The sequence below is a fragment of the Rhamphochromis sp. 'chilingali' genome (genome assembly GCF_963969265.1).
Source record: "Rhamphochromis sp. 'chilingali' genome assembly, chromosome: 1".
NCBI lineage: Eukaryota > Metazoa > Chordata > Actinopteri > Cichliformes > Cichlidae > Rhamphochromis > Rhamphochromis sp. 'chilingali'.
Window position 1 is genome coordinate 56,408,773 of NC_137929.1, and position 16,265 is coordinate 56,425,037.

The 16,265-nt window shown below is 38.9% G+C and overlaps 2 protein-coding genes across 3 annotated transcripts; one reads left to right on the plus strand and one right to left on the minus strand.

Moving 5' to 3' along the window:
• The first annotated feature begins 1,391 nt into the window (after positions 1-1,391).
• LOC308406725 (low affinity immunoglobulin gamma Fc region receptor II-like) lies at positions 1,392-8,041 on the plus strand. The gene is made up of 8 exons (XM_080897909.1): positions 1,392-1,690; positions 3,355-3,390; positions 3,553-3,816; positions 3,896-4,141; positions 4,228-4,359; positions 5,313-5,390; positions 6,267-6,351; positions 7,760-8,041. Exons 1-8 carry the CDS (start codon positions 1,657-1,659, stop codon positions 7,764-7,766), a joined length of 882 nt encoding a protein of 293 aa, XP_080754035.1. The 5' UTR covers positions 1,392-1,656; the 3' UTR covers positions 7,767-8,041.
• A 5,354-nt stretch (positions 8,042-13,395) lies between these two features.
• Positions 13,396-16,265, minus strand: LOC308406795 (putative butyrophilin subfamily 2 member A3). Of its 2 annotated transcripts, XM_080898021.1 has the most exons (3): positions 16,009-16,265; positions 14,287-14,643; positions 13,396-14,048 (listed from the first exon to the last, which is right to left on the minus strand). In XM_080898021.1, the coding sequence occupies exons 1-3, from the start codon at positions 16,076-16,078 to the stop codon at positions 13,831-13,833; spliced, it is 645 nt and encodes a 214-aa protein (XP_080754147.1). In that variant the 5' UTR covers positions 16,079-16,265; the 3' UTR covers positions 13,396-13,830. The 2 variants fall into 2 exon arrangements, 1 of the variants encoding a protein (XP_080754147.1); XR_013973588.1 differs by lacking the exons at positions 13,396-14,048; positions 16,009-16,265 and adding an exon at positions 15,063-15,201 and having other exon boundaries at positions 14,325-14,643.

Genomic DNA, 16,265 nt, shown 5'->3' on the forward strand with positions numbered 1-16,265 from the left:
CATATGGCTGTGGGTTTTGATCAGACGTTTTCTAACTGGAATTATTGGAATTATTTTAAAACAAACAAACCACTGAGCAGGAATGCAGTGCCAGAAACCTGCAGGTAGAAAGGATTTAATGAAAAAAAAACCTGTTTGACTTTCTCTCAAACCAACACTGTGACAAGAAATATTTTAATCGTCGTTTGATACAAACTTGAATGTGTGCAGAACTTTTATGCTACAAACACAAACACATTTAAAATGAGTGACTCAATGTAGGGTGTTATTAGAGTGTGGCATGATCATCTACAACATTGCTCATGTCTTTAAAAAGAGAAAATGAAAAAAGATATTTAAATGAATAAATGATTTGAGATGAAAATAAATTGTCATTATACCTGTGGAGAAAAGGTTCTACAGTTTTGCTTGATTTTCAAGACGAGATAAAAAGTGTTTAAACTCTGAGGCCTCCTACATCCATAATGCTCCATAATGCAGCAGGGCCCACAATGGAGGATGTACAGGTATATCCTGTGTAGCATCCCTGGCTGAATGATGGTCTCTTATACTGATGCTTCACAGAGGTTTTATTGGAAATGTTTTTATTGAAACATTCAGTGAAGACACCGTAAGAGCTAGGAGCAAAACAAAACCAGCAATATTAATACCATAAGATCAAAGGAAACAAATTTCTCCCGCTCACATATAGCATATACATCAAATTTACATCACTCAATTCATTATATCACCTCAGTAACTTACGACTACACATAAAGGTCAAGGTCAAGGTTAACAACATAAACTCTATTAAACGACATTTTGATTGCATGTAACTTATTCCGTTAAAGGAAACATTAACAAACCTTGTGCCACTGTCAGCCAGGTACTAATTGGCAAAGTAAATGTACATATTTTTCACTTTAAGGCACACTATTTACCATATCCTAAAAGAAACGTTACTAACAGCCCTGTAACGGTTTTGCGCCAGTTTCCTGTTTCAGAATAAAAGCCTGGATTTAAAATAAAACCGAAGTACCTTTCAAACAAACGTAAAAATATTTACCAAATTTAAAGGTCATTTACATCCTGTACAAGAGTTTTTACCTCCACTGTGTAAAAAGAAGTGTGTGGGACACAGCTGGAACTATGGAGGGAGGAAGACTACATGTATAAAATCTTACACCTAGCATTATAAAATCATAGGCTAATACAGGGCTACACCAACAATTTATGATGCAGTTTCTTTTAGACATGACATCACTTTAAAATTAGACTCCTTGCCGAGAACACTTCATTTAGTTAAACCCTTGTTGCCTTGCCTCCTATCTCCTCATAAATCTTCCTCACCTGACATGCTCACCCGTCTGGTGTGAGATACTGAGACACGGGAAATGAAAACAGGATGTACAGACCGAGGAAAGAGAAAAAGATAAAAGGCTTTAAGCTGTGAGTCCTTCTCCTGCATTGTTCCAGTTTGAACCAGAAAGTCATTTAAACAATTCTTCCTCTTTAACTAGATGGAAATTGTTTTTAGCTGCGAGTTTTGTGTATGTGTGTGTACTTGTACACATCGCTGTGTTTGAACCAATAGAAAATCTCCTTCTCAGAGGAAGAGGGCGGGCTTTACTTGGTGTCAGTGACAGAAATGAAAAAGAGCTCAAATGAGTGAGAAGGATGATGAAGGAAACATCTGTGCTGTGTCTGCTCTGTAAGTAGAATCTCTGTGTTTGTTTCATCAGCTGTTTTTTAAAGTAATTATTTAATTAATATTTTTCATATTCATTATTTTCTCATCAAAACTTTATTGAAACATGTTGCTGACAACAAATTGAGGTGAAAGAAAACACCCAAAACAAGTTAAGTCTGTTTACTGATCTGAAACATGTAAGTGTGACAAAAACCTAAGAAATTAGGAAGGGACCCATGAGTTCAGATATCTGAAGTTGTCCCAAATGAAGACTAAACAGATTACAAAATAGATTCCTCATATTTTAAAAACAGATAGTCAGACACAAGTGTTTGGACTTCAGTCCCAATAGCACAAGAAACATTTTGGGCTTTTTAAGTTAAGCTTTCCTGCCCATCAAGGCAAAGTCAGATCGTCCATATTTTCAACCAAAGTTCAGTGTAGCTTCTGTCTGTTGAGAAAACAACAGTATGTGAAACATGAGTGGGTCAATGTATCCAAGAGTAACTTGGATACAGTTACTCTTCAGTAACTGTATCCAAGACATTTTCTCTCTGCAGATCCCTGTCTGAGCAACGTGGCCCTTTGTTTCTTATCATTAATAGAGAGCTTGGCAAAGACATAATGAAACACAATCAGAGATGGTGCTTAATCGCACATAGCAAAACTGGCCCACTCAATGTGCTTACACATGGCCCACATACCACAAAGAATGACGGCCCTTTGGTGGCCCAGATCTGGGCCAGCATCAGGCCAGTTGCAGACACACTTCTTTTGATCAGTAGCTGACTTGCTGTACCCCTGAGCTACAGCCACGCAGTGGTAAACATGAGTAAACCGTCACTAGGATTTGGATAATGTGTACATTTAAAAACGTTGGCTACCATAGCAGTATAGTATTGCAACATGGCATTTGGGTTTTCTAACTAAAATAGGAAAACATAAATAGTGTCATCATTGCCAGACCTGGAAACAATCTGGTTGATATACACCGAGCCATGACACCAGTCAGTCAGACGTGCCAGCTTGATGCCGGATCCAGGCCAGACAGTTTTCTATGAGCCTGGGCCACATAAACCAAATCATAATCGGTCCAGATGTGGCATGGCATCACATAAACGTGCCATTTACGTCAGGTCTGGCCCACATCTGAATGACAGACCACTGATCACGCCAGAAGTCAGCCAGCAGTGCTGGCTTGACACCAGATCCAGGCCAGACCTGTCTACAACCTTACGAATTAGTCACAACACATTGGCTCCCCACTCAACATAAAGACAGGCAAACACAGGCATGAAATCAGATGGACACAAAAGATTTTCACTGTTATTGAGGAAAAGAGTGTTCACAGCTGGCTTTAACATAGACCTTAATTTTCCATTTTTCATATTTTCATTAAGTCTGCAATCATTTCATTTCAAATTATCCATGAAAAATATGACAAAAAAGTAAAATCTGCAGCAATATTCTCAGTTTATAAAAAAAAGTACATTTTCTTTTTATCCTGTACTGTTTGCTAAAAAATGATAGCATGTTATTGCATCATCTAAGGCTTCTAAACTGGAAATGTGACAGATGATAAAATAAAGCATCCACTCCTACAGTGAGCACCTTCTTTGGTTCTGTTATGCATGGATGGGCTTTTCAAAAAAAAGAATGTTCACCTCAAAGTGTTATTTCTTTAGTTCTGATGTCACTGCTGAGCTACAGAACAAACCAAGGTCAGTAACCTTCCTCTGTCACAGTTTAAACCTAATAAATGCTCACTGATATGACCTGATTGGGTTCATGTTTGCATATTGGATCTTTAAAAATGGATAGTTGCAATGCAGATACAGCAAAACATCCTTTTAACAATGGCAATGTCATTTTTACCCTCACAGCTCGTCTGACTGTGAGTCCCAGCAGCTCTCAGTTGTTTAAGGATGACTTTGTGTCTCTGAGCTGTGAGGAGGACGACAGCTCTGCTGGATGGACTCTGAGGAGAAACACAACAACAGACACCAGAGCAAAGTGTGGAGCTGGATTTGGAAAACCAGCTGGTTCTTCCTGTAACATCAGTTATATTGACACACTGGAAAGTGGAGTTTACTGGTGTGAGTCCAGAGAGGGTCCCATCAGTAACATGGTTAACCTGACAGTCACTGGTAAGCTGAGTGTGTGGAGTTAGTGTTGATGAAGCTGTGTGTAAATGGATGAAATGCTGTAGTTTGTCTCTGTGTTGAGGTGGATCAGTGATCCTGCAGAGTCCTGTCCTCCCTGTGATGGAGGGAGATGACGTCACTCTGCTCTGTAAAACAAAGACCACTCCCTCCAACCTCCCAGCTGCTTTCTATAAAGATGGCTCCCTCATCAGGAAGCAGCCTACAGGTCACATGACCATCCAGCATGTTTCCAGGTCTGATGAAGGCCTCTACAAGTGTGACATCAGCGGTCATGGAGAGTCTCCATCCAGCTGGATCACTGTCACAGGTGACACACTCACCTGTCTGTGTTTCTGCAGCTTTCAACATTCACAATGTGACGACAACTTATTGACTGTGTTTGCTTTATTTTAGGGGAACACACCACCACACCTCCAGATATATCCATCCCTTCATCACTCTCCCTTCCTGTTCTCTCTGTGTTGTCATCTGCTGGATCAGTCATTGCGTTTGCTCTCCTGGTAGTGAGATATATTCATAGGAAAGGTAAAGTTGATATTCGGATGTCTGAGCTTTTTTAGAGTTTGTACTCAATATAAATATGTGTGTGTACGTACCTACTGATTTTATTGACGGTGAATTAACCTGTTAATGAAGCAACAATGTTACAAAACTGTGTGCCTGCTTAGTGAGGTCTGTTAGGAAAGACGGGATTTTAAATCTTCTGTTGGTTTGTAAGCTGGAAATTGGCAACATGGTTTACAAGACTACACTGTCTAACCTCCAATGATTTAGACTTGGTTTTAAGTTGATAGATATTACTGTGTTTTCATAATAGTTTATACAATATAATAGACGATTAACCTCTTAAGCCCCAACGCCCCCTGATACGGGGGCAAAAAGCAGGAGATCAGGTAGGCTTGGGGCTTAAGAGACTAAAGAGATTATGCATTATAAATAGTTAGATAAACACAAAATGGTGAATGATTAGGAACAAACATTCTTTATTTCAGAATTAGGGCTCAAGTTTAACCCTGAAATCAAAATTGTTATTATTATTTTTGAGTGTGTGTGTGTGTGTGTGTGTGTGTGTGTGTGTGTGTGTGTGTGTGTGTGTGTGTGTGTGTGTGTGTGTGTGTGTGTGTGTGTGTTTGGGTGTATATCACCAAGTGTTGTTCTTTGTGTGCTGAACTGTTTGTCTGTGGTTTGTGGTTAACAGATGTTAATGGGTCTGCAGCCGTCCAGTTTCCTGTTTGTCATCATAAAAATAGCAATATGTATGTGTTATACATAAGTGCTTTATATTTAGATGATACCAACATTTTAGAAGCATCTAGATATAAATTCTAAATCTGACTGTATTAAACTAAATAATTTAAATGAAAAGATCTGATTCCTGTTCACATAATGATTTCTGCAGCAGCCAATAGTCTACAAAGAGCTCTATTATCAGCTGCACAACCAACAGCGATGCTCTTCATATGTGTTTTATTGTGCAGGCATTGATACAGATGCAGTCTACTCAACAGCAAGAACAGAAGACATCAAAGACAAGGAAAACAAATCAAAGATGAGAGGTACAGCTCCAGTTTACAGCTAAAACTGAGGCTGATCTAACAATTTAAAACCTTTGAAATGGTATAGTATAATTCATCATCTTTACCATCTTATTAGCTTGTTAATATTTAGTAATTAGCACTGTGTGCATTGGTGGGAACACCACAGGGTGTGTGTGTGTGTGTGTGTGTGTGTGTGTGTGTGTGTGTGTGTGTGTGTGTCAACATCAATACACTGTCTGTGAGGCTTCAAGCAAAGAATCTTGATTTGACTACAGTTATATTTTCAATATTGATGTAGGAACAGATCGGGCGGTTTAATGGTGATCATTACTGTTTTAGAAGGAACAGAATATCTTTTTGTTCAACCTGCAGCTCATTTTCTTAGGGACACATGTAACCTTAAAGGTGCTACTGCATTGATTCACCCTCCTCGTATGTGCTAAATGAAAGGTGTGTTGGGACTTTTGATTCATATCTGTGCTAGTTAATATTTTATAATCTGTGTTAATGAGACATAATTGCCAAAATCAGCTCACACAGTCCTTTAATACAAGAACTTTTTAAAACCCCAGCTGCAGCTTCCTCCTGGTGTGAGAACATGCTTACTTTGTGCTCTGTGGTGAAGCGTGTCAGTCTGCATTAAAAAAAAAAGTTGCCAGTTTTGCGGCCGTCCACCTGCCTTTTCACAGAACTCTCCCCCACTTCTACGTGGTCATTGTGTGTTTCACAGCAGAGGTATTAGGATTAGGTGGTTTGTGCTGTGGTTTGTGAAAAACATCACTAACTCTTTTCATGCTGCTGCATAAAACAAATTAATAACAGAGGTTTTGTTTTAGTTCAGTAATGTAACAGCAGTCATTCTGTTGTAGTAACTGAAATCTTTTTATTCTGCAGACACAGAATCAGTCGCTGTATACTCAGCAATGAGAACTGAAGGCATCAGTCATGGGCTAAAAACCATCAGAACAAGAAGGCCCAGGTACAGCTGCTCTGTATGTCTTAATGCATGTTCAATTAACCATCTGGACATTGTATTTTCAGAGGGGAAAAATGAACATTCCGCACAATAAAAGCAGAACCAAACAGAAGCCAACTTTTTTATTCAGATAATGCTCATTTTCTTTTTTTAACTGGACTTCTTTTTATTTGATTTCCTGTCATTTATATCCTGTTCGTGGTACATATTCATATCAAATATGACCAGCATTTGCAATAATTACATTAGTGTATGCACAAGTAATCCCTGTGAACCAGTTATTGTTCTACTCTTTAATTTATATGAAATCAAAGAGGGGGACTTAAAATGTTCACCTCAGGGACAGTAGCTGCACCCAAATCCTCTCTTGGTGAATTTTCATAATCACAAGAAGTGTGTGTGTGTGTGTGTGTGTGGGGGGGGGGGGGGGGGGGGGGGGGTTAAAACAAGTGAGGGGCTGCACCAAGAGCCAGAATAAACTGAATCATGCATCATACCCTGGAGTCCAGCAATACAAATTAATATTTTGAAAGAAGCAAACAAGCTCCTTTAAATTTGGTTACATAACATCTTTTTGTGGTGTCTGATTTAACAAAGAGAAATCCTGTACAATGGAAATAGATTTTGATAACAACCAGTTTCCCATCAAAGAGCCAAATATAAAAGTTGTGAACTTGCTGGACATGATATCTGTAACATGTAGCCATCTACTGGATGAACATTGGTTGGTTCTTTTTCTCTATCTAAGTGGCATACATCTTTAACCATTCAAAAAAATAAGTCACTAACAGTTCAAAAATAAATTCCAACTTTTGCAATTCCAATTATTGTTTTTAAAGTTATTAATAATATATCCTGTGTAGGAGTGTTTAGCTTATTTTAGAGTTTAGAAATGTGTTATCATAGAATGTAGAACTATTGTAGAGACATTGATACTGCCCTTAATATAATAAAGGCTGATTGTATTGTGAACTTAGGAGTAGATTGTAGGAGACCTCCCCCACTGAGTGGAAATTCCCCAGAGGATGCTGGGGTGGGGGTCTCAACATTTGTAACTGGATAACTGTGGTCTGGAAGGGAGATGGGTTTTATGACCTCTAGGGAGTTACCTACACCCACAGTGTTTTAACTGTCACGCACACACATCCACACACACACGCACACTCACTCATGTGCACTCACACATACACACAGGTATGCTGTACGCATGTTATTGCTCACTCTCAGGTGTTGCAGACATGCTGCAGCTATGGTGATGGTCCCCGTTTCAAAATCTCACTTCTCAGCTTGTCAGAGAAATATTCTGTCGAGGTGGAGAGAGTTTGACTTCTTAATGTCATTTAATGCAGGTGATGAGCTAATTGTTTCCAGCTTGTAATCCTGTTTTTTAACTGTGTGTGTTTGTGTTCAGGCGTTAAACCAGATCCAGACGTTGTCTACTCTTCACTGAAGTAGTCCACCAGTCCAACCACTGACGTCCAGCTGCTGGTCTGTAATCCCCCTGCAACACAGATCAGAAGACAGCTGGTTTTTTAGGTTGAAAACTTTTATTATTACGTTGTTATTATGTTTTATGTCCTCAGAAGCTTCTCTGTTATTTAGATATTAGTCATGCTTGTTGGATCTCTCTCTTGTTTCTGTGGCAGAAATATGGTTTCTCTGCAGGATTAATTAAAATTTAATTTCATTTGTTTTTCTCGTGTGGTTTTGTGGGTTTAAAAAAGGTTTTAGATGGAAAATTTGACTTGTTCAGGTTTGGTTGTGGTTATTATTTAGAATAAACCCCTACTCCAAAATAACAACAGCACAGAAAAAATAAGGTACAGCCTCTGTTGTGCTTGACGTTTTCCTTGAAAGTTTCCACTTTTATCGATTAATTAATTTAAACATAAATTTCAGAGATCACATGTGGTTTTCTGTCACATCCAGACATGTAATGGCATCTGGTGCACAGACATTATTAAGTCGTTGCTCCTTTTCCGAGTGTGTGTAGCCACAGCGGTTGATCACATGATCAAATGTTAATGGGATTTTTTTTTTTTATCAGTCATCTGTCTCTTAGTCTCATCTTCCTCACATCTTATTGTAGCTTTAAATAAAATACTCTTTTCTCATCCATCCATTCCCTTCCACTTATCCTTTTCGCTGGAGCCTATCCCAGCTGTCATAGGGCGAGAGGCGGGGTACACCCTGGCCAGTCTGTTGCAGTGCCAACACACAGGGACAGACAACCATTCACACTCACATCTATGGGCAATTTGGATTAACCAATTAACCTATCCCCACAAGCTGCATGTCTTTGGACGGTGGGAGGAAGCCGGAGTACCCGGAGAGAACCCACACAAACACAGGGAGAACATGCAAACTCCACACAGAAAGACCTGATGGTGGAATTGAACTCAGGACCTTCTTGCTGTGCGGCAACAGTGCTAACCACCGTGCTGCCCTCTCTTTTCTCATTTCTATGAAAAAGTTTCAAAATAACTGGACAGAAAATTGAGTGTCTGTCTGCTGAAACACTGCAAGGCTGTCAGAGAAGGGAAAAGGAGAAGGAATCAGAGAGTGTTGTTTATGGTCAGTAGTATTTGTATTTGTATCTTTATTTATTTCAGACATAATAAAAAAAAAAACAACAATATATACTCGTCTACATGTATTTTCATTTACGAATACGAATATATGTGTAGATTTACACACACACGTATTTGTACAGACAAACAAGAAAGAAATATAATAAAATAAAACACATTTGTCTAACATGAGATAACAGTTGTTTGGTCTGAAAAGGAGTAGGAAGAAGTATGCACATACTTATTAACTCCTACCCCTGCTCAACATCTTATTAATCCCACATATTTACCTAAATCTCCTCATCACATATTCCACACAATACACAAGAAAACTTATATCAACAAGGCTGGCACGATATTTATAATTTAAATACGAGTTGACATATTTATACATACAATGGGTGATTGTCTTTTTCAATATCGTATCCTTCCAAGAGTAATTTTCGAAGTGTCTTTATGAACTTGCCAATTCCTGAGCATTGCTGTAATTCTGCAGTAAAGCTATTCCACAGTTTTACTCCACAAATAGTTACGCAAAAGGTTTTAACATTTGACCGTGCTTTAAGAATCTTCAGATTCAACTTACCCCTTAGTTCATAGTCTCCTTCTCTGTCATAGAACATCCTCTGTATATTTCCTGGTAACATATTGTATCTAGCTTTATACATAATTTTTGCCGTTTTGTATTTTATAAGATCCATAAACTTCAATATTTTTAATTTCAAAAACATGTTGAGGTGAAGTAAGGTTATAATAATAATACTTCTCACAATAATATACCAATTTTAATAAGGTACAGGGAAATGATTGCTAGAGGGTGCTGTTACTCTCCAGGGCACTAGAGGGTTTTGCATTACTATTTTTAAAGCCTAGTAGAACCATAGCAACCATATTTTCTTTTTTTCTTTTTTTTTGCATATGAGGAATTGTACTTACATGTAATGCATTCAGCTTGTCCTAGGTCACGGTTTCCTTCCACATGTGGCTTTGCAAAAACTGCATAAAAAGCAGTTGCAGCAACAAAAACACAATATTCCAGAGACACGCTTTGCCGATCTGATCGGCTGTTGAACTCAAGTTACACTGAAGTAGTTTATTTTGATGCACATGCTCTCTTTTTGCAAATCTGCATTATATTTATTTTCATTTTTCCTGCAGTATATAAAAATTGGTGTATCTCAAAAACAAAATTATGAAGACACTCAAAATAAACTTCCTGTGGTTGGAAACTACTTTATGCATCATTTTTCTATTTACAGTTTTGAGGGATGAACGTTTGAATATATGTAAAAAACACAAAAACTATTTTCATGTTTTTTTGTAGTTATTGCACTTTTTATGAATTGATGTAGTTACTATAGACTTAATGCAGACATATTATTAAAATTTGGGATGTGATGGTTGTATTGATATATAGCAACTTGAAATACTCCCACAAATGGCACTACAGCATGTAAAAATATAAAGATAAGCTCTGGCAGACTTGGTTCCATGGTAGGTCTTAAAGGGTTAAAAACAAACAAAAAAAATTTTTTGCCAGAAAAACAGCCAGATGGAGAATAAAGTGCTCCTCTCTCCCCTATTCTTGAATAAACATTCTGATTCAGTCCTTCAAATTAAAGCATCCAATTCTTCAAGTTTAATTCCAGGACTGAGGTTTGTATCTGCAGCTCAGATGGAGATTTTGTTTTAAATTTATTTATATAATATATTTTAAATTTGTATTAAAGCCCAACCCTTTCATTATTAGGGGTGTGTCCTCTTTGATTGACAGCATGGTATCATGGGCATCTGTAGCTGCTTTCCTTTTTAATGCAATTATCTGACCAGTAATATGGCTGCTGTGTGGCTAACTGAACTAAAAGACCGTTCAAGAAGTGCTCCAATTTTGGTGAGTGAAATCCTAGGATTTTATTTGAATGTTACTGAGCTCTAATTAGCAGGTAGCTGTCTGCACCGTCCACCCAGGCAGATTATTGATGTTTGGACACTTAGAATTTCTTTTGTCTCTATTCACTGTTGTAGAAATTCATCTCGTGTTAGCAATAATGTGGTGCACAGCGTGACATCAAAAAAAGGCACACACCTTTGACGTTGTGTGACTAAATCTCAGCGTTCCTCGTCCACATGTAAACGCAAAAACGAGCTTTCGAAAATCTCCACCCTGGTGGGAGTTTATAAAAATTTCAGTATTCACTGATCCAAAAGGCCGTTTACATGTGGACGAAAGGCCAAAACGCATAGAAGAAGCTGCGTTTTCAAAAATACGCAGCTTACGCAGTAAGCTTACAAAAACTTACATGTGGACCAAAACCTAAACTCTGCTGTCAAAACCTAACATTCCTTTGTCAAAATGTAACTCTGTTGACAAAATGACACATACTTGCATCATATGCAAACACTCACAGATCAGGGGGAACACACTAGTCTGCTGTACATAAAACACTGCAGTCCTTGATTCCCATTGTTTATTCAGAAGGCACATTTACAGGGGACACATTTCCAAACAATCATAAACGCAAATAGACCTACTCAATACTGCACATTGCAGTACCATGAATTCAGATAAAGCAAAAAAAAAAACAACAACAACACAATAGTACTGCAATAGAAAAAACACTATACTGTGAACACAAAAAACCATGACAATTGTGCATAAGTGGGCTCATGGATCCCGCCGTCTGTTGGGGTCTGGCCACAGGACCTCATCAACATCGCAAGCAATGTCCTCTCCCGCTAGGCACCGGGGTAAATATCCTCTTGCTCTCCCTCCATCCATGCTTGCAAAGTTCTTGGAATGGCTACGCTGAGGGCTTTTTGTAGTTGGCTAATTGGTGTTCGGTTTTGCAAGTAGGTGCCTTCAGGTGTGTATTTGAGTGGTTGCAATTACCCGATGTGTTTTGTATTTTGGATACATGTGTTTTCCTAATGGCACCCTGAGATTTCATTTTGTGAGCGAAGTGTCTTATGTATGTAATAGAGTGTAGCATGCAGGACCATGTGTGTTGCATGAGGGAGTAGGTGTGTTGCATGATTGGTACTGGGGTGCAAAGCAGCGCTTTTGTTTAAGGTAGGGGTACATGTGTTTGAGGTATGGTAACAACAGCTTCACGTTGTGTTACTTTAGTCTAAGCATGGGTTTATAGTGTTCAAGCAACGGGCAAAAACTGTAAAGAAGTAGCATTAAAGTGTCTTCAATAAAACCAGTGAAATCTCAGAAACAACAAAGACTAAATTAATAAAAATATTATGCAAAACTTTTTTAGCAATGAACAGACAGACTCACATAATGGAGAACTTTTGATGATGAAGCATTTTATTATATTAAAGGAGATGAATCAACAATATGTGAAAAGCTCTTGAAAGTTAAATTAAAATGATATGAGCTCCCTCTGGAGTTAAGTCGAGCATACTTCTCTCATTGGGTTCATAATACAGAACACTCCATCTACACTGATGTCATCACAGTGTTTTTGTCTTCACTTGTTTCAGTACGTGTGTGCAATTATACTGTAACAGCTGATCTCTACACAGGATCAGTTTGTGCTGTTCGAACGCCACAGAACAAGTTTGATTTTACAAATAGCTGAGCCTGACTCGCTCATACAGTAACATACAGGACATTAAATACATACATGTAGTGGACTTCCCAACTTATCAGCAAATCCCATGAAATCACTGATGATGACTGAACAGAGTAGTTCATAGAGTCACTATCAAACTTCACAAAGAGACACAATAATGAATAAAATAAATAAAACAGATTGACATCAGTTCGTTCTTATTACACTGCTGCTACTTTTGAAATGTTTAAAAATACGCTGTCCTGGTAAACCTTTATATATGAAAGAGAAATACTGCATTATTGTGAAATTTGATTCTCAAGATTAATCAAGTTTATCGTTATCTTAGTTTGAAAAGGGACCTTTATACGCATTGTAGTGTAGTTAGCTTAGAGTTTATTTGCATTTTCAGTCCCTTGGCAGGTTACATGCAAAAGATCAACAAAATGTCACATAAATAGTCATGTTTATTGAAGAGCTTGGACTTAGTGGTGGATTAGCCATCACAGAAACATAAAAATGTATTTCAGTAATTACCAACACTTAGTTTAGGCAGCTGTGCCTTAAAGCGCACATTAAATAAGTGATCAGTGGTGTCGTGAATTTGTTAAACATATTTTCCATCACTAATGTTTCCAGTTATTTTTAATGGATGACATTTTTCCTTGAAATCACCAAACATTTCTACTGAACTGAATATTTAGTGTAATTTCTTGTGATTATGTATACTGCTATGAATTTTGACCTGATTTTTTCACAAGTTTTGTTGTTCATGTTCTCTTAGAACATGAACTACTGGTTTTATGTTTTTCTATTGATCATAAAACCAGTAACACTCCAACAACAACAAACCCAGCACCAAAAGGACCAACTTGCTACCAGACCACTGACTCCATCCTCTGTTCTTCCTCCTGTCTGACCTGCAGGTGAGAAACAGGTGTGAGGTGTCAGCTGTCAGGTAGGTGATGAGTGAAGAACAGAACAGAATCCATTTCCTCTTCAAACTGCTGTCAGACATTATCTACTGCACTCTGATGTTTCTCTCTGGAAGCAGTCCTGCTGTTTCCTGAGGAGTCAGCAAGTGTCAGAGTGACATCAGGGATCCTTCTGGAGTGTCCGTGACAGTTGTTTGCTTCCAGGTCATTTCTGTCATTGTATTCAGCAGCAGGAGATTCAGAGTTTAGAAAACTTTCAGACATTTCAGTTGGTTCAGTGGGAGGATGGTGTGAGTCCTGATTACATTGTTTATGTTTTCTATAGATAAAAAAAAGAACAACAGCAGCAGAAAACACCACAGCAACAACTGAAAGACCAATGACGAGTCCAAAAGATCCAGCCTCCTCCTTTTTTTAGGCTTGCTGTTGTTCAGGTGAAGCAAGTGAGGAATTCTGGTTTTTCAATTTTCCACAGATCGCAAAAGCAGCTATAAGAACACAAATCACCCCAAAAACTGACAGACCAGGACGTCCTCTAGTGATTGCAGCCTCCTTCCCTCCATCCTCCTTCCCTCCATCCTCCTTCCCTCCACCCTCCTTCCCTCCATCCTCTGTGTGTCCTCCTGGCTGACCTGCAGGTGAGAAACAGGTGTGAGGTGTCAGCTGTCAGGTAGGTGATGAGTGAAGAACAGAACAGAATCCATTTCCTCTTCAAACTGCTGTCAGACATTATCTACTGCACTCTGATCACATCACTCAGACCAGCTGCTTTCTACAAAGTCTCATCAACAACATCTTTAGAAACAAACATCAACAACCAGGAAGCAGCTTCACCTCTGATCACACACACACTCAACTCTACTCACTCACCTGGAGGATCAACATGAAGGTTGATGATGCTGATGGGCTCGACACTGCGATTTGCTTTCTTCCTGCAATTTGTTCCACTTGTGAACGCACGACACTCGTATGTTCCAGTGTCATTTATTGTCAGATTCATCACAATCAGAGACACGTCTCCATCCTTCATCTGTCTGCCCTGCAGATCCACCCGGTCCTTAAAAGATGGATGCTGCTCATCTGAAACCAAGTTCCCACCCCGGTACACAAGGACATGTTTTGGCTCGAGGTCAGCTCTGCTCCACTCTACAATGTCATTGTTGTTGTTTGGAGCTCGACATGTCAGAGTGACGCTCTGTCCCGACTCAGCTGTGATGTTTTTCTTGTCTAAAAGAGAGAACAACACAGAGTAGAGAGGTTCAAGGTCAAAGTACAACTGTTCACTTCTACAGCAGCCAGACAAAGATCTGTTATTAGATGATAGCCTTTTATTCTGTATGTGTTCTTTAAGCTGCTCCCGTCAGAGGTCACCAAAGCAAATCTTCTGCCTCTTTATCTCTATCTTGTTCTTCATCTTGTGACAAAAGGACAGCAACTCAAATCAAAATATATCCTAAAGCTGAGCATACAGTGTGTGATTTTTTTCAGTCCCATTATTCAGCTCCTGCTAAAAACTGCACGACTGAATCGCAGGGGTTAGAAGTTCATAGGTCACAATGCAGGGTCATGGCACTGCTTCAAAAGTGCGATACCTCCACGAGGGGTGACCAGGATTTCAAACAGGTTTGATTTTCTTGCAATCATACCATTGATGATCGGGAGCCGGTCATGAGGTGTTAATTGCTTCTCATTACCCCATGTATACTACATGATGCATGACACACGATTAAGGGTTCTTTGGGTGGATCCCCAAAGAACAGACAACCAAGCTTCTGGAGAGCCTGCATGACCGCGGGGCAGACGGTCAGCACAGTCTCCCTGAGCCTAACATGGTTAAATACCTTCCCCAGGAACCAAAGGCAGTACTCAGCTATTTCACACCTTAAGGTTCACACTCCCTTGCTACCTCCCAGAGACCTCAAAGAGACAAAAGACTCTTCCTGTGGAGTGGTCTGCTTCCCCCAACTTCCTTACTAGACCCCCACCATTTGTCTTACTGTATGAGTGTGAGACATGTTAAAATCCAGTGGCACCAAGGCATCATACAATAAAATAATGTGATTAATACATAAGTAAAAGAAATTCCTATACATGGTCGAGTTCATTGAGACTCTGGATGTCCCTGCTTTTTATTGTAATATGTGGACTGATGCTCCTAAATCTTGCCTCTGACACAAAACCTCCAGACAGTAATAATAAAAAAGAATAAAACTATTAAAACCTTTAAAGCAATAAATAATAAAACTTGAACTGAAAGAAGAAAATCATCTGGAAACTAAATTAAACTAAACACAAAAAGTCAAAACAGAATAAAAACTAAGTAGGAAAAAAAACACAATAACTCTGTTCCAAAAACAAAAACACATCCTGATAATATGAACATAATGTGTGAGATCTCACAGAGATCCTTCTTTGTCTCTGTGAGATCTGATCACACCGACATGTTAGGTCCACACAGACTCCACCCAGCCTCGTGTCTCCTTCACAAACACGGAAAAACTGAATCAATATGAAAATAAATCTTCAGGAAATGTTGTTAACATGTAAAGCAGACTGATGCTTTTCCTCTCTGTCCCACAGAGTGAATCTCACCTGCAGAGACAAACACGAAGAGGCCGACAAACAGCAAAGTCGAGCAGAGCGACGCAGTCACAGCAGACATTTCCGTGTTCTTGAGCTCCGACGCTTCGATTGTTCTAAATGTCTCAGGATGGTTTTATTGAAATAACTGAACCTGAGTTTAAATCCTGACTACATGAGATTAAATTTAAGGTTTAAATGATCCTGAAAGTCTCTGACTGAGAACAGATCTGACTTTTTAGCCACTTGTTAAAATCCAAAAGTCAACG